General features: G+C 38.2%; 2 protein-coding genes across 8 annotated transcripts; both read left to right on the top strand.

Moving 5' to 3' along the window:
- Nucleotides 1-1,135: 1,135 nt before the first annotated feature.
- Nucleotides 1,136-15,498, top strand: LOC127945198 (myelin transcription factor 1). Of its 7 annotated transcripts, none has more exons than XM_052541817.1 (23): nucleotides 1,136-1,291; nucleotides 5,559-5,650; nucleotides 6,130-6,184; nucleotides 6,276-6,306; nucleotides 6,409-6,471; nucleotides 6,566-6,801; nucleotides 7,025-7,984; nucleotides 8,083-8,217; nucleotides 8,618-8,708; nucleotides 8,802-8,924; nucleotides 8,999-9,213; nucleotides 9,391-9,599; nucleotides 9,692-9,916; nucleotides 10,035-10,192; nucleotides 10,342-10,404; nucleotides 11,009-11,077; nucleotides 11,443-11,505; nucleotides 11,652-11,735; nucleotides 11,868-12,089; nucleotides 12,306-12,397; nucleotides 13,182-13,285; nucleotides 13,901-14,044; nucleotides 14,160-15,498. In XM_052541817.1, exons 1-23 carry the CDS (start codon nucleotides 1,267-1,269, stop codon nucleotides 14,301-14,303), a joined length of 3,603 nt encoding a protein of 1,200 aa, XP_052397777.1. In that variant the 5' UTR covers nucleotides 1,136-1,266; the 3' UTR covers nucleotides 14,304-15,498. The 7 variants fall into 7 exon arrangements, with proteins under 7 accessions (XP_052397777.1, XP_052397779.1, XP_052397778.1 ...); XM_052541819.1 differs by having other exon boundaries at nucleotides 6,273-6,306; nucleotides 7,028-7,984; XM_052541818.1 differs by having other exon boundaries at nucleotides 6,273-6,306; nucleotides 8,086-8,217.
- Nucleotides 15,499-16,339: 841 nt separating this feature from the next.
- Nucleotides 16,340-23,417, top strand: LOC127944486 (protein-L-isoaspartate O-methyltransferase domain-containing protein 2). Its single transcript, XM_052540440.1, has 6 exons — nucleotides 16,340-16,595; nucleotides 17,364-17,677; nucleotides 19,286-19,388; nucleotides 19,486-19,657; nucleotides 19,766-19,889; nucleotides 22,031-23,417. The coding sequence occupies exons 2-6, from the start codon at nucleotides 17,371-17,373 to the stop codon at nucleotides 22,456-22,458; spliced, it is 1,134 nt and encodes a 377-aa protein (XP_052396400.1). The 5' UTR covers nucleotides 16,340-16,595; nucleotides 17,364-17,370; the 3' UTR covers nucleotides 22,459-23,417.
- Nucleotides 23,418-23,442: the final 25 nt, after the last annotated feature.

Raw genomic sequence — 23,442 nt, 5'->3', positions numbered from 1 at the left:
TTCATTCAGCTCTTCAACATGTTCTATACTAATAAACAGTCATCATCGACCATTATGTATCAGAAGGAACAGTGTAAATAATCAATACTCTCTCAAAGCAAAAGAAAAAAGAGACACCATAAAATCCTTCATCATCAATATTCACTAATATCAAACAATCTACAGTTGATCACATAATAGCCACTGCGACAACACTGGCTCCACATGCTCATATGTTCATAGGAGACCTTTCAAATAAACCTCTAAAAGCTTTTCACACTTTCTACAGGCCTGGTGTACAATAAGTGTAAATGCCTTAATAAGCACCCCATGGCCCCCTCCATACATCCCATAGTCCCCTCTCCTTACTCACCATGGCAACATCAAGTTGGTCGTTGGGGGGGGGGGGGGGGGGCGATGGGGGGGGGTTCTCAGCATCATTATCAGTAGGCCCATCTGTCATGGGGGTATCACGTAAATAGGGATACGTGGGCTCCAGCAGCAACCCAGCACATATGCCTTCTCACTGGCCTGACAGAGTTAAGAGTGGGGGAGAATAGAGGCACGCCAGAGTGCACAGATTGAGTTTGAGAAAGAATGAGAAGGCCTGATCTGAGAGCATGAAGTTTCACTGATTGATGGATTGATTGATTAATTATCTGATTTATCGAGTTCATAGACACTAAAAGTGTTTTTAAAGAATACATTCACAAAACATTTTTTTAATTTGTTTCCTTTGTAAAGTAACCTTGAAGTCCTCAAAGGCCCTGCACTAAATAAATAAATATTGTATGAATATAAAAATAAACTTTGTATCTACATGTTTAAAATACTATACATATCATGACTGAGCAGTCTGAGACACTGTAGAAAAGTAGTGGCAAACAATGAGTTTTAATTCTTTGTCTCTTTAGAAAAGTTGTCTCTAATTTCAGGTTGCACTCACTTGCCTTGTTTAAATGTGTTTAAAATATTTATTTTTTGAAGAAGTACGAAAAAATTATTCAGTAAAAAGTTGTAAAGCGCCTGACACTCGAGGCGTACAAGACAAGCTTTTGTTTTCATTTTCAGAGGTCATTGTGAGAATGTGAGGCATACAGGCAGTGAGGCGCGCACTCATTGGCTTGTCGAGATGAACGAAAACTACCCGCCGCCGCTGATTGGTGGAAGCAAACTTCTACGAAATAAGTCCGCCCACCTCTGTCTGGAAGTTTTCTTTAAAGAAACTTTCTCTGTAATGAAGTTAAGTAGTTTTGCGGCGTCAAAGGCGAGGAAATCACCGCAAGGATGAAGCTGTGTAAAACTTTTCTGGGTGAGTGCTGGGTTCCTTATTTTTATAAAGCATTTTGCTCTCGTCAAACTTAGGTCTGGTTCGCCGTGGTTTTGCAATTAATTGGATTTGGTTCAATTTAACTGTAACTTTCACTTTAACTGTCACACTACTTTTTTATTATTGTAATTAAAACACGATTGATATAATTATACCGACTGATTATACTGAAGACTGACTGTATTTATACCGATTGGGACAACTGTTGTTGTTTCCTTCTTTGTTTACTTTCATTTTGAGTATTAATATAAAACGTTGAATAAATAGACTTGGATTACGTTTAAACTCTTTCAAACTGTCAACGAACGTTTTGACCCATATCACTGTTTTTTATGTATTTAAATGTATTTATTTATTTATTTTAATTGCGAAATGAAATCCTTGTGCAGACAGTTTTTAAACAAAGGCCACTTTTGTCTGCCAGAGGGAGCTGTGCTTTAAACTCAGAGACTGTTGGACTTCTGACGTATTAAAACTTTTGTATTTGGGAGCGATCAGTCCATCTGGCTATGGGGGGATTCCGGGTGTTGTGCTTCTCATTCGCTCAGCTTGCCTCCCATGTAATATTTATACACTGTGTCTGGCCAGTGGGAACAGACTGGCTTTAATCGTATGCTGGGATATCCATCTGTATACGAAACTTTAGGATCAGGGGTGAGCGAAGTTCCAGCTGGTAACCGAAGAACCTGGGTGTCATTAAATATGCAAAACTCTCAAAGGCTTTTGATTGCTTCATACATGAAAATAAACTTTTTTTGAAGTTTAGTAAAGAGTTCCCCCCCCCCTTCATTATTAAGCAAATGCATTTTCCGTTACCTCTCTTTATACTGCATGTAACCTTATAAAACCTATTATAATAAGTAAGTATTTATAGGTTGATTTAAAAATTTTACCATTAGTCAAACTTTGCAGCTGCACTGTGCTTGGTTGGTTTACAGCACTGTAAAATGATTTCAGTAGTAATGTTAACAATATATATTTATATATTCATTTAATTTTTAAGAGAATTAAGAAATTCCCCAAAAGTGAAATTGATGTTCATTACTCAGGTAGAAAAGTGATTTATTCACAATTAAAATCTATTTAACATCATAAAACAATTAAGCCAGCAGTTAAACTTAAAACTTCACTTTTATTCGACATTAAACAGTCTGGAAAACTCGGAATAAATAATAATAATTTAACCGTTTACTTCATCATGTCTAATTCACTATCATGTTAATTCAATCATTTTTTCACAAAACTAGGTCACGTTGTTAGGCTTCTAGAAGAAAAACGCTTTCAACGCTTTTGAAGCAAAGCAAATGTGTCATTGCGCAGAAAAAAATTGTTCCATATTAAAGAATTGTGTTTTTTCAGTGATAGAAATTAATATATTTCTTGTTGATACAACAGTACTTTTAAACATAAAACAAATACATGTATTTGATGTTCAGATTACTTGATGTATTTTTCGTAATTTGTTTATTTATTAGTTTTCTTTTTTAATTTAGTGTATTCATCAATAAACTGCGGTATAGTCATTAAAATATATACATTTTTATTTTTGCTAAACACCTGCCACGGATAGCGCTCTTGTCCATGGTACTGAAACAGCGCTGTTCTGGGTGCTGAACTTTCAGGCGAGCTCTTGCATCTAAACGTAGAGATTTTATGTTTGTATTCCAAAATAACCGAATAATTTATATTAGATTGTAAGTAACATGTCAAAGGACTTTCTTCTTGCGTGTGAGTGTTTTATATCGGGAGGGTGGGGGTCAATAGCGGCCCACTCTCCATCTTGTGTTGTACATGATTTACTATGATGATGATGTCACGGCGCAGGGTAGAGGAGGGGTGGACAATGGGCCTGTGAGCGAAAGGTAAGTCGGTATCTTCGACAAAGCGTGTGGAGAAATGATTTTGGCAGCATTTGTGCTCACATTATCTGTCGATGAATGGATATATGCGTCTTGCTTACGACATGAATAGGTTTCGAACCGGTCCCGAGCGAATTATTAAGAGGTTTTTAACGGTAGCGGCACGAGACTCCTTCTGAAGGGGAGGTGTACAACACTGAAGTTAACACACACAGCCTACAAAGAGCAAGAGGCCGCTTGCATCTCCTTGAAAAAACGTCGTTTGCTCATGGTATTTTTTGTTTACTAATTCGGATGGTGATGTGGATGAGAAATTCAGTGTTTGGAAAGGTTTGCTGGTTTGGATTTCAGTTACTATTGAAGCCAAGTGGACGCCGGACTTGTAATCTCTTAAAAAAGAAGTGCCATTTCATCGTGTTGAAGTTACATTTCCTGCACATTTTGCCTTATTTTTGCTTGCGTACTAAAAACAATTCTACAATGTGTTTTAAATATCTGTTTTTGTGTTACATCGCGGGTCTATTTTCAAGAAACCCAAGAACTAAAGGGCCTCTCTCGCATCTATAACACAATATCCAGGCTCTCTTCTCATATTACATTTTCAGTGTTGTCCTTGTTTTAAAACTATAGCTATTTATAGTCGAATCCGAAACGTGGAAGTTTAAAGCCAAGCGGAATATTAATCGAAGTTTGTTTATTCACACTAAGTCAGAGATACATTTGCAAATAAGCTACAATGTATTTTATGGGAGTGGACAAATAGTTATTAGAAACCCTTAAGCAAAGCAAAAGCAGCATATGTTTCTTCTTGTCTGCGTGCGTTATTTACGAGAAGCAAAACAATGCGCACGAACCATATGTTTACTTCAGGCTAGGCCTACATAATGCACTGTTCATTTATTAGATTAACGTCTTTCTTTCGGTTTTACATTTAAATAGGTCTTTATTCATAGCTTATGCTTGTTTTAGGAGCTCTGTATAACGTTATTGCTTTAATAATACAGTCACGGGTCTTGTAAACATGTTCTGCTGGATCATTGTTTCTCTTCGAGGAAAGTGACAGCTTTTAAAGGCGGAGGGTTTGGCTGATAGTAATTGAAAGGCGTGGTGTGCTAGAAGAGGTTATGCGCAGCAGCATCATGATGCTTTTTCGAATTTAAGGGCCTGATGCGACAAAAGAAATACTAATATTAATCTATACTAAAACGTAAGAGCAATTTGTGGCTAACATGCACTCCCTTTGGTCCATTTCATGCTTGGGCCTACTTTATGGCAGTCAAACTGTTTTTGTATGCTGGGACATACAGCTATTTAATAGAGTTGGCCTAATTTCTTATATTTAATTCCTGATTCCTGAAATCATTCAGGTCCACGTGATTTGGAATAAAGACACTTGATCATCTCACACCAACTCCTTTTTTTTTTTTAATCTAGAAATAACATTTCAGCATGTGAATGTTCTTTATTATTTACATGTTGTTGTCTTTGAAAGTGCCTTTGAAAGCGCTATTTTGAAGAACATTATCAAATTACTTGACTCCTAATGTGCTGGAAAATAATGGTACATTAATTTTCAGAGGTATTTTATGTTCTTCTCTTTTGTATTCATCTTACTTTTATAAAAGGTTTCAGCAAATGCAGTAAAGTCAGTTCAACTGGTTTCCACGCGAACAGACACGGGATATTGAGTTCTAAGAAAGGCTTGCATTGTGTATTGCGTCTTATGTGGCATGTACTGCAATTGTTGTGTTTCTCAAGGGAATTCCCTCCCCTGTTATGTGTGTGACGTGACTGAGCACCAGGTGGTGCTTAAAATGTAATCAGACCACATGTAATGATGCTCTGATAAAAAACAGCTGGGTCATGGCCGGATCTCTCATCGCCCAGGAAGAATAATCAACACCAGAGCCATGTCAGACCATGATGGACTGTTGAAAGCCCATTCAGTTTCCAAAGTGCTTGGGTCTTCTGGGGGCTATTTGTTTCTGGATTAGGGGTGTTCATATTCAATAGTCATCATGTGGAAAATGACATTACAATAGCTGCGTATGAATCAGCATTACTGTCCTAGATTTGCTTTGCTTACTTTTTGTTATGAGAGGCTCAATTGCTCGCAAAGAGTATGTGTGTTTTCTTGGTATTTAAGTTTCATTGCATATTTCACACTAATATTACTTATAAAAATATAATTTATATATAATATATAGTAAATAGTTTTACATTTTTAATTTGAATACTTTGTACAAAAAATTCGAATCCACTGTCAAAATGCCACTTTCAATGAGTTTCAATTTTTTTTTCTCATTTCATTGTGCAATATTAAGTATGCATGTTTAAATATTTTGGCCATGTCAGACTGAAATTGTTGTCTTATACTTTCTGTCCGACAGAGAATGAGTTCAGAGGCCAGCTGCTGAGCCAGAGGTGGACACGAGGGGACAGAGTCAGCAGCTGTGAGAACAAGAGGAGTAGGAGACTAAAAGTGAGACATTATGTGTGTTTGTGTGTGTGTGTGTGTGTGTGTGTGTGTGTGTGTGTGTGTGTGTGTGTGAGTCAGAGTAGCTTCAATTTCATTAAATATCTCTTGTCTTATCCTCTACCACAAAACCATAGAAGCTAAAAGTACTTTTCCCTTTCCAAAGCTCTGACTTCTTTCTCATTCTGGGAGGGCCTTATTTCTTTTTTATATTTTACTTCGATTCCTCTAAGGATTGGGAGGGATGTGCATTTGAAAGTACTTATTGGATGTGTATTGATTGAGCTCTTTACAAACATTTAAGAGGATTTGGGGCTGAGAAATCAGACCTGTTCAGATCTGAGGCTAAAAATCACAATCTGAAGGTATAAGAGCTAGAGAACACTATCAATGTACTTTTTTAAATATGTTTTTTAGAGACACATTAGAGAAATGGTGAGTGTAAATATAAAAAAAAAAAAATCCCTCATGTGTTTGTGTTCCAGATGAACCAAGACGCAGATGAGAAGCGGACGAGGACACGCTCAAAAGGAATTAGAGGTGAGAGCCTCTTAAAAACTAGAAAAATATTTTTTGTCCATTTTAGTGAATTTGATGACTTACAGAACTTTTATCTATCTCCTTAAAGCAGTTCCTCTTGAGCTTGTCGGACAAGAATACAGGTTAGAGCTTTTATGGTTTTTTTTTGTGTTACTCATCATGTTTATAACGATCAGAGTTAAGAAGGTTAATGAATATAGCTAATCAAAACCCCTGTTTTGCAGCTGCCCTACGCCAGGATGCGATGGCTTAGGCCATGTCAGTGGAAAATATGCACGACACAGAAGGTAAGTAGTAAGAATTCTTTCTCTAATAGCGCCAATAAAAAGACTTCAGAAATAAAGCAACTGAGTTTTTATCGAACCTTTTCATCTGTTTCAGTGCATTGGGCTGCCCATTGGCTAAGAAAAGAAAACTCCAAGAGGCCGAGGAGAATCAGCCAGCCCCCAAAAAGAAGCTAAACCCTCTAAAGCTGTCCATGGATGATGGATTCAATGCAGACAGTGACACAAACAGTGAAACAGAAACAAAAGATGAGGGTGTGGAGTCTGAAGAGGACACTGCTGATAAAAAGATGGAAGCAAAAGAAAAAACACCTGCATCGGAAGCAATGACGGGTGGGTTAATAACCTATTAACTACAGAAATTATTTATTATTTTTGAAGTTATGTGCCATGCAGTGCATTTACTATAGTCTTAATTTATTTAAGCTTTATTATATCAACAATTGTCACCCAAACTTGTCAAGAAACATTTTTTTAATGTTTCTTTTTTTGTGTGTGTGTAATTTAAGCAAAAAAAGTTTTCGTTTGTAAATTACCCTTTTTGTCTTTCCTTCAGAAGAAATTTCACAAGCGGATTCAGAAGAGAAAAAGACACCTGTTAGAGAAACATCAAGTCCAATTCCAGAGAATCAAATTGAGAACGAAGAAGCCAGTATCGAGGCTACATCCATCCAACAAATCACCATGGATACCGAGGCAGAGGAGGGGCTACAGGTCGCAGAAGAGATTCAGGCTCGAGAGGAAGAGGTAGAGGAGGAAGCAGAAGAGATTACAGAAGAGGAGCGAGTTACCCAGCAGCTAAAAGAGACCGACGAGCCTGTGACAACACTTGAGGAAGAAGAAGAGGAGGAGGAGGAGGAGGAGGAGGAGGAGGAAGAGGTGGAAGAGGAAACACAATGTTTGAGTCAGAAGAACAACTCGGATCACCAGTACTACAGCGGAGAATTTGGCAAAATCCTGACCAAAGAGACTGTGGAGACTGAGAAAGACAGTGAAGATGATGATGATGAGGAAGAAGATGAGGAGGAGATCCAATCCCAGGTAGAGCCTTCCTCCCTAACTGCCCCTGTCCCCGCTGCATCAGCTCAGGAATTAGACATGATGACACACAGCAACATAAACCTTGACCATCCTCTTGGTGAAGATGAGGAGGATGAAGAAGAAAGAGACGATGCTTCGGATAAAGACTCGCCCACTGTAGTCATCGAGTTGGGTTCAGATGGAGAGGAGGAAGAAGAAGAGGAAGATGACGGAGAAGAAGAGGAGGCCGATGAGGCAGACGATGACGAGTTGGACAGCATGTCACAGAGGTCAGAGGTCACAGATGATTCAGAGACGTACGACATGACACGAGGGAACCTGGGACTTCTCGAACAGGCCATTGCTCTGAAAGCCAAACAAACCGGCAGCAGTTCTGAAGAGAGCTGCTCTCCTGAGCAGCAGCACTACCACAGCTCAGAGGAGAGGATGGATAAGAGCATGGACATCACAGCACGCAGAGCATACTATGGCAAAGGTGACAGAAACATTTACCAATTTAATTTAGATAACATTATCATGCAGGTACAGTGTGTGGGGGTGTGGAGATTAATTAGTTTTTGTCTTCTCACATAGAAGGTTCTAGATCAGAGAAGAAGGAAGTAAAGTGCCCTACTCCAGGATGTGATGGGACAGGTCATGTGACTGGATTATACCCACACCACCGCAGCCTTTCTGGGTGCCCACACAAGGACAGAATCCCTCCAGAGAGTAAGCATTGTGTTGCACCGTTACTATAGTATGTGGCACACAGACAAACACAAATATATATGTGTGTGTATATTGGTTTACATGTTTGGGACCAGTACGAATTTCTTTAATGTCAAGAAACATTTCTTGTCATTGTCAACGCTGAAAATAGTTGTGGTGCTTAATTTTTGAATTAACCGTGGTACAATTAAAAAACTTTTCAGGATTGTTTGATTAATAGAAAGTTTAAACAATTTATTTAAATTAAATAATTAACATTTACATTTTAAAATATTTTTAATAACATTATAAATGTAAATTTAAATGCATCCTTGCTGAATACAAATATTAAATAAAATAAAAAAACATTTTTAAGGTAGTATTAAATATTCAATATAATAATGTGTGTTTTTGGCACTAGTCTTGGCAATGCACGAGAACGTACTAAAGTGTCCAACACCTGGATGCACTGGACAGGGACATGTGAACAGCAACCGCAACACACATCGCAGGTACTGCTCCTTAACTATTTTTTGAGGTGTCAGTTTCTGTTTGTATCAAGTTTCCCTATAACCATGTAATGCTCTTACATTTTACACTTTCAGTCTCTCTGGCTGCCCAATTGCTGCTGCTGCAGGGAAACACAAAAGCCATGAAAAGCAGCCACAGCCGCAGACCTCTGTCAGTGATCCTGGGAGTGGAGGCTCAAACTCTGACAGAGTTCTCAGGTGAGTTTTCCTCCACTTTTCAACAAAAGAGCTTGATGGGTAATAATTGTAACTAAACACTCTTTTATCTACAGGCCGATGTGTTTTGTGAAACAGCTGGACATCCCTCAGTATGGTAGCTACAGGCCCAATGCCATGCCAGCCACTCCTCGTGCCAACCTGGCCAAGGAGCTGGAGAAGTATTCTAAGGTGTCCTTTGACTATGCAAGCTTCGATGTACAGGTGTTCGGCAAGCGCCTGCTTGCACCCAAGATGCCCACCAGCGAAACCTCACCTAAAGCCTTCAAATGTAAGCATCCCTCTCATTCCATTTAAAATAATGAATAAGAAACAAATACAACAGATATTAATAGATTATTAATTATTGATAGCATACTAAAACGTATATTATTATTATTATTATTATTATTATTATTATTATTATTATTATTATTATTATTATTATTATTATTATTATAATGAACAGCCAAACCGTTTCCTAAAGCCTCATCCCCCAGCCACAGCCTGTCAGGAGGCTATACCAAAAGCAGCTCCTCTTCCACCTCAAGTGGGTACGATTATACCCATGATGCCGAAGCCGCACACATGGCTGCCACTGCCATTCTCAACCTGTCCACCCGCTGCTGGGAGAGGCCTGAAAACCTCAGCGCCAAACAGCCGGATCAGGCCAGCAAAGTGAGTTTCTCTTTGTCTGAATCTGGAAAGTTAGGTTCCATAACATCGACATTATATACAATATATTCTTATGAATTTCTTCTACAATCTAGGACATGGACATTGAGGTGGATGAGAATGGCACACTGGACCTCAGCATGAAGAAACCCAAGAGGGAAGGAGTCAGGTCACCAGACCCATCTTCATCCTCGTCATCATCTTCTCAACACCATGGCGTCACCTCACCCCACTCCAGCCACACCTACAAACAAGAGGAGTGGGAGGGGCCTCTGGACTACACCAAGTCAAACCGACAGAAAGAGGAGGAGCCAGATGAGGTAAATTTCACATATTCACTTCATGGTTAAATCTTGACAGCATTTTGGAATAAAAGCTTACTGTCACAGTTTTGCACCTGTTTTACAATTTTCTGTTGATGATGTGCCATGTCCTCAGGTTGAGTACACCACACACTCATACCCCTCCTCTGATGGAGATGATGATGATGCCACTCAGGAGAGCATGGAGGAGGACAGGAAGTACCCCGGTGAGGTCACAACCTCCAGTTTCAAGGTCAAATTCCAGCCCAAGGACAGCAAGAAAGAGATTTTGCTGTAAGTGACTGCTGCAGCAACTGCCTCATTTAAACATAAAGCATCTGCTAACCCACTAAAAGAAGTCTGTAAATTGAGTGTCTTGCTAAGGTTAATACATTTCAAGAATGATTCCACAGGGATTTAATACTCTCTCCATCTCCATCCAGATGTCCCACACCAGGTTGTGATGGCAGTGGACATATAACTGGGAACTATGCATCACACCGCAGGTATGCCAGAAGCTGACACAGTATTTCTAGTCTGACCAGCCCTGCTTGTGTTTTCTTTTTTCTTTATCTGTTTTCCTCTCTGCTGAACCCTTATAGCTTCAGCTGCCTATAGCATAAACCTGTATACTGACTGCAAAGCAAATGTTATATGTCTCTTTAATGCATTTGGCCAACTCATTTTCTCACATCTCTTTGTAGTTAATTTAGGTTTCTTTATGTAAGTCTGATTTTTACCACACAAACACACACACACACACACACACACACATATTTGTGACCCTGGACCGAATTTTTTCGAATTGAGATGTATACATTATCTGAAAGCTAAATACATTTTTTCCATTGATGTATGGTTTATTAGGATCTGATAATATTTGACCGAGATATGAAAATCTGGAATCTGAGGGTGCAAAAAAATCTAAATAGAATAGAGATCGCCTTTAAAGTTGTCCAAATGAATTCTTAGCAATGCATTTTACTAATCAAAAAATAAGTTTTGATATATTTACGGTAGGAAATTTCCTTCCATCTTTCAATCTTCCATCTTCAATTAAATCTCCTTCCCTCTATTCTTTATTCCTGGTGTTTTTCTACTGTTCTTCAGTCTCTCTGGTTGTCCCCTTGCTGATAAAAGTCTTCGGACCCTCATGGCTGCCCACACTGCTGAACTCAAGTATGTTTGTGCTCTAACTTTTCCTCTAATGATTCCTCACAAAACCTCACAGATTATGGCTTTTATTTGACTTTACTGAATATTGCTGTCACACAAAGCACTATTTACTGTCCCTTTGGCTATTCTTGCACTATTTGAACCAGTAAACACTTTACAGTTTTAGTGGACAAAAATATAATTCTCTTGGACTGTGTCCTAGAGATGCATCAAACCAGCTGAGACACATTAAGCATGCAGACTGAAGCCCAAAAGTTTATTTAAACTTCCAGTATGATTGTATGTGTGATATATATATTGATATTGTATCTTTCTAAAGCAATGCTAAGTTTATGCTAACAGCATGTCTTTCTCTTTGTGGCCTCCAGATGCCCTACCCCAGGTTGTGATGGATCAGGACACATCACTGGAAACTATGCTTCCCATAGAAGGTATGTTAATTAATAGATATTATATTTAATGTATCAACATTCAGAATGCACTTTAGGATTCAGTGTCATGCTTTGCAACTATTCTTGGTTAAAAAACATCAAACTCCTCATGCAGAAAAATAACGTTTGCATTATCTCTTTTGTAGTCTGTCTGGATGTCCTCGTGCCAAGAAGGGAGGAATAAAAATCACCCCAACTAAGGATGACAAAGAAGATTCTGAGCTCCTAAAGTATGTTTTTTTTTTTTTTTTACAAAACAATCTCAACTTTTGCTGTATGAAAACAGTGTATTTACTGAGCACAGCCTGCACCTTTAGAGAATGCCAAAACTGACTGCCAGTTCATCACTTACCTCTCTATAGGTGCCCGGTGCCAGGTTGTGACAGTCTGGGTCATATCAGTGGGAAATATGCCACCCACCGCAGTGCCTATGGGTGCCCGCTGGCAGCACGCCGGCAGAAGGAGGGCATGTTAAATGGCACACCATTCTCCTGGAAAGCCTTCAAGACTGAGGGCCCGACCTGCCCTACGCCAGGATGTGATGGATCAGGACATGCCAATGGCAGTTTTCTCACTCATCGCAGGTACAGACGGGACCTAGTGAAATTTACAGATAATACATTTTTTGCTAGAAATATAACAAAAACTAATTGTCCTGGAAATGCCATACTAATATGATTTGAAATATTAGAAATGCCTATTTTTAGCTTTCTGTGGTTATTGAGTGATGATGTAATAAAAACAATAATCCAAAGGCAATTTTTTTTTTCATATCTTACGATTTTAATGTGTTTCTACAGTCTATCTGGTTGCCCTAGAGCTTCAGCTAACAAGAAGAGAGCCAGGTTCCCAGGAGATGATTACATCAGCAAGAAATTCAGGGCAAGTGATGGTAAGATCAACTATAATTAGTTTCACTTCTTTCACCGCCATTATGTTCATTTTGTGCTCTTCATTAAAGGGGGGGTGAAATGCTATTTCATTCATACTGAGTTTTTTACACTGTTAAAGAGTTGGATTCCCATGCTAAACATGGACAAAGTTTCAAAAATTAAGTTGTACGTTTGAAGGAGTATTTTGGTTCCCAAAATACTACTTCCGGTTTGTCACAAGTTTCTGAAAGTTTTTTTCGAGTATGGCTCTGTGTGACGTTAGATGGAGCGGAAATTCATTATATGGGTCCTGAGGGCACTTCTGCCGGAAGAGCGCGCGCTCCCATACAGCGAGGCTGAGCAGCACAGACATTTCACTGATCAGAGCGATTCACTGATCAGAGCGAGTCGTTGCTGCTGCTGCTCTCGTTCAATTTCAGCCTCGGGATCTGATTCTGGATCATAAATAAACGGCTGAATCTGACTGTAAGCCATGGTTTGTTTTGGATGATGGTTTTTCCCTCACGGTAATGTCACAGTTTCCACATGCTCTCAACATAAAAGCCTACTGGCGCTCGTGATTCTTTAGCTCCGCCCACACGTCACGCCTCCAGCCGGTCGTGTTTTTCCGGGAAAAATCGGTACAGACTATCTTTCTCTTATGAATATAATAAAACTAAAGACTTTTTGGAGTTATGAAGGATGCAGTACTACTCTATAGGTACTCAAGATTAACAGGATATTGAGTGAAAACGAGCTTTTTACCCCCCCTTTAACATTTGCATTGTTTTTCTATCCCCTCAGTTCTTGACAATGATGAAGACATAAAACAGCTGAACAAAGAAATCAATGAACTGAATGAGTCGAACATCGAGATGGAAGCAGACATGGCCAACCTCCATACACAGGTCTGCTTTTATCAAATACATATACACACTACTATTCAAAACTATGGGGTTGATAAGATTTGTAAAAAAGTATTTTATGGTTACCAAAGCTGAATTTATTTGGTCAAAAATACAGTAAAAACAGTGATATTGTGAAATATTGTTACAATCTAAAATTTGAAATACTACAACAATATTTATTAGAAAATATATTTAAAACAAAATTGATTCTTGTGATTGTAAAGCTGAATTTTAAGCAACCATTACTCCAGTCTTCAGTGTTACACAATATTTTTTTTCAGGATTCTTTGATGAATAGACAGTTCTACAATAGAAAAAAAGTAAAAGTCTTCACTTATTCTTCACTGCATCCTTGCTGAATAAAATGATTAATTTCCTTCAGAATTAAAAATCTCACTGACCCCAAACTTTTGAAACAGTACATGCATCAGAAACTGTAATGAAGACAGATTTGTAAAAGTTTCCATAATGTTGAAATGTGATCTGAACATAGAGCCTAAAGCCCTTTACTGGTAACTTCTTTTAACAAGTTTTTTTAGGCTCTAACAAATTGAAAATAGGATTATTGGTGACTTCTTTCCATATGTTTGTTCATGCTTTTCTATCCCTCAATAGATCTCATCCATGGAGAAGAACCTCAAGAGCATGGAGGAGGAGAATAAGCTCATAGAGGAGAAGAATGAGGCTCTGTTCACGGAACTGTCAGGCCTGAGCCAGGCTCTTATCCGTAGCCTTGCCAACATTCGTCTACCACAGATGGTCAGTCCGCTTGCTATTGATTACCTTTTATGACTACACCCAACAAGCACAAATATTGTACATTATACTTTTATGTAGCTTGCTTTTAACAAACCATTATCTGTTGTTTACACAGCAAGAGCCCATCACTGAGCAGAATTTTGACGCCTATGTGGACACGCTGACCCACATGTTCACCGATAAGGAGTGCTATCAGAACCCAGAGAACCGAACCCTACTCGAGTCGATCAACCAGGCCGTCAAAGGCATTGAGGTGTGAGTAGAGGAGCGGCAGCTGCAAGACACTGTGGGTTAAATAACCAGACCAACAACATAAAAATGCTGTTTAAGGACATTCAGGTTTTTTATGTGGCACCCTCTGTAAACGAGGAACGTCACAAGACCCGTGGAAGTCAGAGAAAGGGACCAAATTCCGATTCAAAACTCTGCTGCGTAGCAATTTTGATGAGATACAAGATCCTCTTAAACCAAGCTGGTTCTTCTTGTTTCGGGGGTATTTTTTGGAGCAAACCATTTGTTACTGTTTTCTAGAGCAACTCTCACCGACACTGATCTGCCTTTCTTACTTCCCTCAGTGCATGGAGGTTGCCTTGAACAATAAGTCGTAAGATTGTCGTGTGTCTGTGGAGGAGAGTCTATGTGTGTTTACAAAACAGAGTGTTTTATGTGTATGTCCGAAGATGAATTCACAATTAATGACCTCCCTCTACAAAATATGATTAGTATGCAGCACTGCTACATTTGATCCCTGTATGATAATGTTGTCTCATATTTGGTGTAAATGCACTCCCGTTCCATTCAGTAATATTTATCGTATTTGAGAACATAGATATTGCACTTCCATGAATAGTTTGTAGTTCCATCGTCATGTTATTATTGTATTTATTATTATTATTATGGCTATTTAAATTGGGTCCTTGAACTGTATGCTTAATTTATTATTTATTCATGTTAAGGGTTATTTTGTTTATTTATTAATCAGTGTCTATTTATGGACTTAATTTATTTAAGAAAGCAAAATTATATACACAGCTTTTAAAGTTATTAAGAGGAGAGACATTGCCCTCTGCGTTGTGAAAGAGGCAATATTTTAAGAATATCGACAGCAAATTGTTTTATAAACCTTCATATTTATTTTAAAGACAGAGATTTATAATCTCTTTTTTAAGTGCAAATATTTTCTACCTAACAATTTTTATATTGTTTTTTTTATATATATTCTTCTTTATTTAATGAGTTCTGTTTTCCATAAAAGTATTTTGACACCCTCGAGAGGGAAGTGGGTTGAACAGATATGATGTATCTATTGTTATTTATTTAGTATTTAAGAACAAATTGAATGGAGATCTTGTTGCATATTTATTTTGTAAATGTCTCTGTGTTAGTGGTTGCTGCATATGGATAGTCTTTGCCCATGTTGTTGATAAAATAAATGGGAATTCTATCACCTACAACAGAGAGTGTTATATTTAATACTGTTGTCTCCTATTAAATTATTATTACTGCATATTTACAAGCTTGTAATTGTCCTTGATCCAACAGTGATATTTTGTGAGACATTGGCCAGTCCCAATAATTTTGGATTCTCTGGCATTTATTAGACCAGAGATAAAATATAAATTAAACACTCCTCTAAGTAGGATACTTGGATGAACTCTGTTGGATGCAAAACTATTCAGTCAAAATTTCTATTCAGCTGATTAAGTCTACGTGAAAAGATATATTTGTATTTTGTCAAGATAAATATTAAACCCAATATTGATAAAATGATTGATAATAAAACCCCAATATTGTTAAAATAAATAAATTTAAAACAACAACATTTTGAAATTGTGCACAGAGCTGATTAAATTTGAAATGGTTAAACTTTAAAGGAGACCAGTGTTAGCTGTCACATCTTTTACATTTTATAGATTTATTTTACTGTCTACACGTCTTTGAAAAACCATAAGCTGTTTAATAGCAGGTTCCTTTATAACAACTTACCCCTTAAGGTGTGACATTATGACCTGTTACTGATCCAAAATCTTTTCTTCTGTGCAATAACGATGGAAATGTTCTATATAGGCCCTATATATAAAATATATGTGTGCCCATACAATAATTAAGCAGAAATGAGTGCTTTGAGAATTACTCACAGGAGTAAAAAACAAAAGTCACTATTTACATTTTTTTTTTCTATCCTTGTCAACAGCGCTGACCACTGTGTTTATCAACATATCATAAAATAATGTATTGTAGGACCCATGTGCTTCATGGCCCATATTTCTGTTTATGTGCGTGACGTCACGGCGTCAGCTGGCCAATGTTTACATCCAGCACCGCTCACCGCGAACGTTTATGGGAAGAAACCGAGAGATTGAAACAACAGGAGACAATTAACCCAATGGCCAGCATCAACAGACCATAATCAGCGTGTTTCAGGGTGTCAGACGATTCAGCTCGGTCGACCGTGAAGCCGTCGGGGTGTTTCCCGTGACGAGTTTCTCCCCGAAACACCACCATCCCGATTTTCCCTGTCTTTGTCTACATTTGAGTCTACTTTTAGCAGGTAAGCGCATAATATGAGTCGTGCTCGCTGTTACATTGTGTAATTCCTGAGTGAATATAGAATGATAAACTCTTAGTTAGTGCATTTTCACATAGCCTAATCTGTAATTTAGCGTGCTGAATGAAAGAGAGGTCGTGAGGAGTACAAATAATGGGTTTATGTGTGTGTTATTTCATATTTAACTGTATTTGAGAAACTACCCGGATGTTCAACAAAACACTTGACAGTATGCGTTTGTTAGCGAATGGCGCAGCTGCATTTGAGCGCGCGGCGATTGGTGGGAGCATTTTTTACATCTGCAGTTTCTACACAGCGTCTCTAGGGAAACTTTAACTTTCCAGCAGCGCAGCCCAGCGCCACCATCCGTTAACTGGACAAAAAGCTGTATTGTTAGTCACAAAACATATAGAGTAGCCCCATAAAGTATTTGGACATTTCTAATATGTATGTGTAATTGCGTTAGATAAAACAATACAGCAATGCATAATGGATTATATGCATTTTATACAGTTAACTAATACAATTCAACAAATACGATTGCATAGTAAGGATAATGAAATAAACTTAAAGTAATTACTTTCTGGAAGCAAAACCAATTAAGAACCATTGTTACAGCAAAAAACAAAAAAAAGGAAACTGGTTGTTGATCAGTTCAACTTTTTTAAAGGCCCATATCAACAGGAAGTATGTTTCCAGTTTTTTGTCTTTGGCCACATGCACACTTACATGTCTTTAATTTGCTTCTCTTCTGTTTTCCCCGTAACAAAGAGCTAACATGGGAGGTGCGGTCAGTGCCGGGGAGGACAATGACGAGTTGATTGACAACCTGAAGGAGGCTCAGTACATTCGCTCTGATCTGGTTGAACATGCCTTCAGGGCCATTGACCGCGCTGACTACTATCTGGAAGAATTCCGTGACAGTGCCTACAAGGATCTGGCCTGGAGACATGGCAACATCCACCTCTCTGCACCCTGCATTTACTCTGAGGTGATGGAGGCTCTAGACCTGCAGCCTGGCTTGTCCTTTCTTAATCTGGGCAGTGGCACAGGCTACCTCAGCACCATGGTGGGACTTATACTGGGTGAGTTTATAGAGAATATAAGGGCTTTGATTTTGTTTTTCTTATTTTAGACCACTTTAAACAAATCGCCCACCCAAACATGACAATTCTGTTCGCATTTACCCACCCCCATGTCATTCCAAACCTGAACTAAAAAAAAGAAGTTATTTTGAAGAGGGTTGGTAACTGAACTGTTTCTTTTCCCATTGTCTAACATCATGTTCTTTTTTCATCAATGGAAGTCAATGAGAATGGAACCAACATTCTTCAAAATATAAATACCTTCTTTTGATGTTCCGGAAAAAAAAAGTCTTGCAGGTTTGGAACAACATAAGTCGGAGTAAATGATGACAGAATTTTCATCGTGTTTGAACCATTTTTTCCATAAATTTTCTGCATATGCTATAATACACTCACCTAAAGGATTATTAGGAACATCTGTTCAATTTCTCATTAATGCAGTTATCTAATCAACCAATCACATGACAGTTGCTTCAATGCATTTAGGTGTGTGGTCCTGGTCAAGACAATCACCTGAACTCCAAACTGAATGTCAGAATGGAAAAGAAAGGTGATTTAAGCAATTTTGAGCATGGCATGGTTGTTGGTGCCAGTCAGGCCGGTCTGAGTATTTCACAATCTGCTCAGTTACTGGGATTTTCACGCGCAACCATTTCTAGGGTTTACAAAGAATGTTGTGAAAAGGGAAAAACATCCAGTATGCAGTAGTCCTGTGGTCGAAAATGCCTTGTTGATGGTAGAGGTCAGAGGAGAATGGGCCGACTGATTCAAGCTGATAGAAGAGCAACTTTGACTGAAATAACCACTCGTTACAACCGAGGTATGCAGCAAAGCATTTGTGAAGCCACAACATGCACAACCTTGAGGGGGATGGGCTACAACAGCAGAAGACCCCACCGGGTACCACTCATCTCCACTACAAATAGGAAAAAGATGCTACAATTTGCACGAGCTCTCCAAAATTGGACCGTTGAAGACTGGAAAAAGGTTGCCTGGTCTGATGAGTCTCGATTTCTGTTGAGACATTCAGAAGGTAGAGTCAGAATTTGCATAAACAGAATGAGAACATGGATCCATCATGCCTTGTTACCACTGTGCAGGCTGCTGGTGGTGGTGTAATGGTGTGGGGGATGTTTTCTTAATACACTTTAGGCCCCTTAGTGCCAATTGGGCATCGTTGAAATGCCACGGCCTACCTGAGCATTGATTATGATCACCATGTACCCATCCTCTGATGGCTACGTCCAGCAGGATAATGCACCATGTCACAAAGCTCGAATCATTTCAAATTGGTTTCTTGAACATGACAATGAGTTCACCAGATCTCAACCCAATAGTGCTTCTGTGGGATGTGGTGGAACAGGAGCTTCGTGCCCTGGATGTGCATCCCACAAATCTCCATCAACTACAAGATGCTATCCTATCAATATGGGCCGATATTTGTAAAGAATGCTTTCAGCACCTTGTTGAATCAATGCCACGTAGAATGAAGGCAGTTCTGAAGGCGAAAGGGGGTCAAACACAGTATTAGTATGGTGTTCCTAATAATCCTTTTGGTAAGTGTATATATTATATATGTATATGTGATCAGTGACCTCATATTTCCAGGGCCATTTGGTGTGAATCATGGTGTGGAGTTGCATGAAGATGTTATAGAATATGCTTATCAGAAGCTGGACTTCTTCATCAAGACAAATGATAGTTTTGACAGGTGTAGTAACTTGGCTTTTTAATTTTGTATTAAAATAAACCCATTCCCTTGTAGTGTGAAAATGAAGTGACTGACATTGTTAATATTTTTGGTCTAGGTTTGAGTTCTGTGAGCCTTCCTTTGTGGTGGGCAACTGTTTGGAGATTGCGCCAGAAACCAGGCAGTATGACAGGGTTTACTGTGGTGCAGGGGTCCAGAGGGAACATGAAGAATACATGAAGAAGCTGTTGAAGGTCGGGGGTGTCTTAGTACTGCCACTGGAAGAAAAGGTATTTTTTTTGTTTTTGTTTTTGCAGGGTATCTAGTGTCAGGTAATCCAGAAGATATACAGTATTTTTAAAATTTATATACATCTCTGCATTTCTCATTTGTTCTAGCTCACTAAAATAATCCGGACAGGATATAACACATGGGAGACAAGAAAGATAATTGCTGTGTCCTTTGCACCACTTGTGCTCCCTAAGCACAGGGAAAATGGCAAACCGAGAGCAGTGTCCCTGCGTAAGTCACCTGCTGTATTTTCTGCATAAAAGTTGTATGATATTGCATTTGATTATTTTGGTCTTTTACAGCACTGTACACTACTGTTCAAAAGAATTACAAGTATTACATATTTTATTGAGCAAGAATGCATTAAATTCACAAAAAGTCTCAGTAAAATGTTTCATTTTACAAAAAAAAATTGCATTGTTATATTTCAAAAATTAATTTGGTTTCAACTGTTTTCAATATATATACAGTATTGTTCAAAATAATAGCAGTACAATGTGACTAACCAGAATAATCAAGGTTTTTCGTATATTTTTTTATTGCTACGTGGCAAACAAGTTACCAGTAGGTTCAGTAGATTCTCAGAAAACAAATGAGACCCAGCATTCATGATATGCACGCTCTTAAGGCTGTGGAATTGGGCAATTAGTTGAATTAGTTGAAAGGGGTGTGTTCAAAAAAATAGCAGTGTGGCATTCAATCACTGAGGTCATCAATTTTGTGAAGAAACAGGTGTGAATCAGGTGGCCCCTATTTAAGGATGAAGCCAACACTTGTTGAACATGCATTTGAAAGCTGAGGAAAATGGGTCGTTCAAGACATTGTTCAGAAGAACAGCGTACTTTGATTAAAAAGTTGATTAGAGAGGGGAAAACCTATAAAGAGGTGCAAAAAATGATAGGCTGTTCAGCTAAAATGATCTCCAATGCCTTAAAATGGAGAGCAAAACCAGAGAGACGTGGAAGAAAACGGAAGACAACCATCAAAATGGATAGAAGAATAACCAGAATGGCAAAGGCTCAGCCAATGATCACCTCCAGGATGATCAAAGACAGTCTGGAGTTACCTGTAAGTACTGTGACAGTTAGAAGACTGTGAAGTTGTGTGAAGCTAATCTATTTTCAAGAATCCCCCGCAAAGTCCCTCTGTTAAAAAAAAGGCATGTGCAGAAGAGGTTACAATTTGCCAAAGAACACATCAACTGGCCTAAAGAGAAATGGAGGAACATTTTGTGGACTGATGAGAGTAAAATTGTTCTTTTTGGGTCCAAGGGCCACAGGCAGTTTGTGAGACGACCCCCAAACTCTGAATTCAAGCCACAGTACACAGTGAAGACAGTGAAGCATGGAGGTGCAAGCATCATGATATGGGCATGTTTCTCCTACTATGGTGTTGGGCCTATTTATCGCATACCAGGGATCATGGATCAGTTTGCATATGTTAAAATACTTGAAGAGGTCATGCCCTTGAAATGGTTGTTTCAACAAGACAATGACCCAAAACACACTAGTAAACGGGCAAAGTCTTGGTTCCAAACCAACAAAATTAATGTTATGGAGTGGCCAGCCCAATCTCCAGACCTTAATCCAATTGAGAACTTGTGGGGTGATATCAAAAATGCTGTTTCTGAAGCAAAACCAAGAAATGTGAATGAATTGTGGAATGTTGTTAAAGAATCATGGAGTGGAATAACAGCTGAGAGGTGCCACAAGTTGGTTGACTCCATGCCACACAGATGTCAAGCAGTTTTAAAAAACTGTGGTCATACAACTAAATATTAGTTTAGTGATTCACAGGATTGCTAAATCCCAGAAAAAAAAATGTTTGTACAAAATAGTTTTGAGTTTGTACAGTCAAAGGTAGACACTGCTATTTTTTGGAACACACCCCTTTTAACTAATTGCCCAATTGCACAGCCTTAAGAGCGTGCATATCATGAATGCTGGGTCTTGTTTGTTTTCTGACAATCTACTGAACCTACTGGTAACTTGTTTGCCACGTAGCAATAAAAAATATACTAAAAACCTTGATTATTCTGGTTAGTCACATTGTACTGCTATTATTTTGAACAATACTGTATAATATATAATTTTATTTTTTGTTGAACAATTTGTTTATTGAAATGTAACAAATTATGGCAATATATTACAACAATATTATACAATAAAATAGTTAGAGCTCTTGTTATATAATAACAATAAAATAAACGAAAAAGGGGAAAAAAAAAACTAAACAAAAAAATACATAAATTATTGAAATTTTATATATAAATAAATAATAACAATAAAAAATAAATATAAAAACTTTAAGTGTATATTAAGTATATTGATAATTAAATGCAGTCAAAAACACTGTTGTTTCATGTTGTCCAGCTGCCATGTTCGAGGTGCGGAGTCTTCAGGATTTGGCCCGCATCAGCATCCGTCACATTCTAAAGAAATCAGGGTCTGGATTCTTGCCGCTACCCCAGAGAACTGGACTGAAGCGAAGAAATTACCTTAAACAGAAAAGAGAGCACCGTGACACCCCTCTTTTGACCAATAGTTATTTGTTCATGAGTCGCTTGATTCCCGGACCCATGGACAACAACAACAACCAGTCATCAACAGACAATGAGGATGAAGATGAAGATTGCAGAAGGGTTTGTGAACAACTAGAGGAGAAAGAAGAGAATGAGAGGAGGAATGAGGGCAGTGTTTTGGTGATAGAGACTCCAGTAAACCTCTTTAGGGAGAGGATCCTTGGCCTGCCTTTGCCAGAGCCTCTCAAGATGTATCTTCTTTACTACAGAGAGAAGTAGGCTTCTGCTTCTACTCTAAACTACTTACTGTACATCTACCTAACACTGTCACATCAATAATCCATGGCTGTTTAGTGAACCACTTTTGCATTATCCTGTTAACCTCTCTCATATAATTGCACCACACTTTATTCTGCCAAGTCTCGTTGGGTTTCATGATTAATCTGGATTCAAGGTCTAGAATGCAAATCATTAATCATGGAATCAAAAGACAGTGAAAACTGATTTATTAAGTTTCATGTTATTTGTGTAGTGACGTTTTCAAACTTGTTTTGTGTGTTACATACCATCTAGTTTCAGCTCATAGATTTAGTAAGTGAAAATCTAACTATTCTTCTGGATTAGTAAATTCACTATTCACTATGGATTTGTAAAAAATGCGTAAATGTTTGCGGAATTCCACTTATATTGTGTGAAAATACAATGGCACATTTCAAAATGTGACCTTCAAACATCGGTGTTGTACAGTTTCAGGGATTTCAAGATGAAAGACTGATTATCTGAGGTGTTTTACCAATTTGAAATGGTCTTGGGATTGTACCGTTTTCAGGGCCTTTGCATTTGCTTTATGCTATATAGAATTATAAAAGGTGAGTCTACAGTTGTGTAACAAGTTATAAAATTGTGCTCTGAAATGTGGTCATGATCTGTTGTGCACTTTGTCCAGTGATGTAGAATGCACTAACTGAAAAACCTGTTTTGAATTATACATTCATGTTGTCTAATTGACAAAAGTGTGCATCAGATAATGAGGTGCCAAATATATCAATGAGTAGAGGGTTGACTTTATGTGTAAATGAATTAGGAGTTTTTGAAGAACATAAACCAAAGATGTATGTTTTCTGATATAGAAACTCAGACCTTAGTCTCTGCAACCATTTACTGTAAAATTTAAGTCTAAACACTGATAAACATTGAGCTCACATGTGAGACAGATTAAATGAATTTAATTTATAAAAGTGATCCATACGTTATGCATTATTA

This window comes from Carassius gibelio, chromosome A23 (genome assembly GCF_023724105.1).
Source record: "Carassius gibelio isolate Cgi1373 ecotype wild population from Czech Republic chromosome A23, carGib1.2-hapl.c, whole genome shotgun sequence".
Taxonomy (NCBI): Eukaryota; Metazoa; Chordata; class Actinopteri; order Cypriniformes; family Cyprinidae; genus Carassius; species Carassius gibelio.
This window is presented reverse-complemented; position numbering and strand designations above follow the sequence as displayed.

Coding starts and splice junctions, on each gene's coding strand:
- LOC127944486 (XM_052540440.1), top strand. CDS start 17,371: ATGGGAGGTGCGGTCAGTGCCGGGGAGGACAATGACGAGTTGATTGAC. Junction 19,389..19,485: donor ACAAATGATAGTTTTGACAG/GTGTAGTAACTT, acceptor TTTTTGGTCTAG/GTTTGAGTTCTGTGAGCCTT. Junction 19,658..19,765: donor TACTGCCACTGGAAGAAAAG/GTATTTTTTTTG, acceptor CATTTGTTCTAG/CTCACTAAAATAATCCGGAC.
- LOC127945198 (XM_052541816.1), top strand. CDS start 1,267: ATGAAGCTGTGTAAAACTTTTCTGG. Junction 6,307..6,408: donor CTTGTCGGACAAGAATACAG/GTTAGAGCTTTT, acceptor CCTGTTTTGCAG/CTGCCCTACGCCAGGATGCG. Junction 9,214..9,390: donor CTCACCTAAAGCCTTCAAAT/GTAAGCATCCCT, acceptor TATAATGAACAG/CCAAACCGTTTCCTAAAGCC.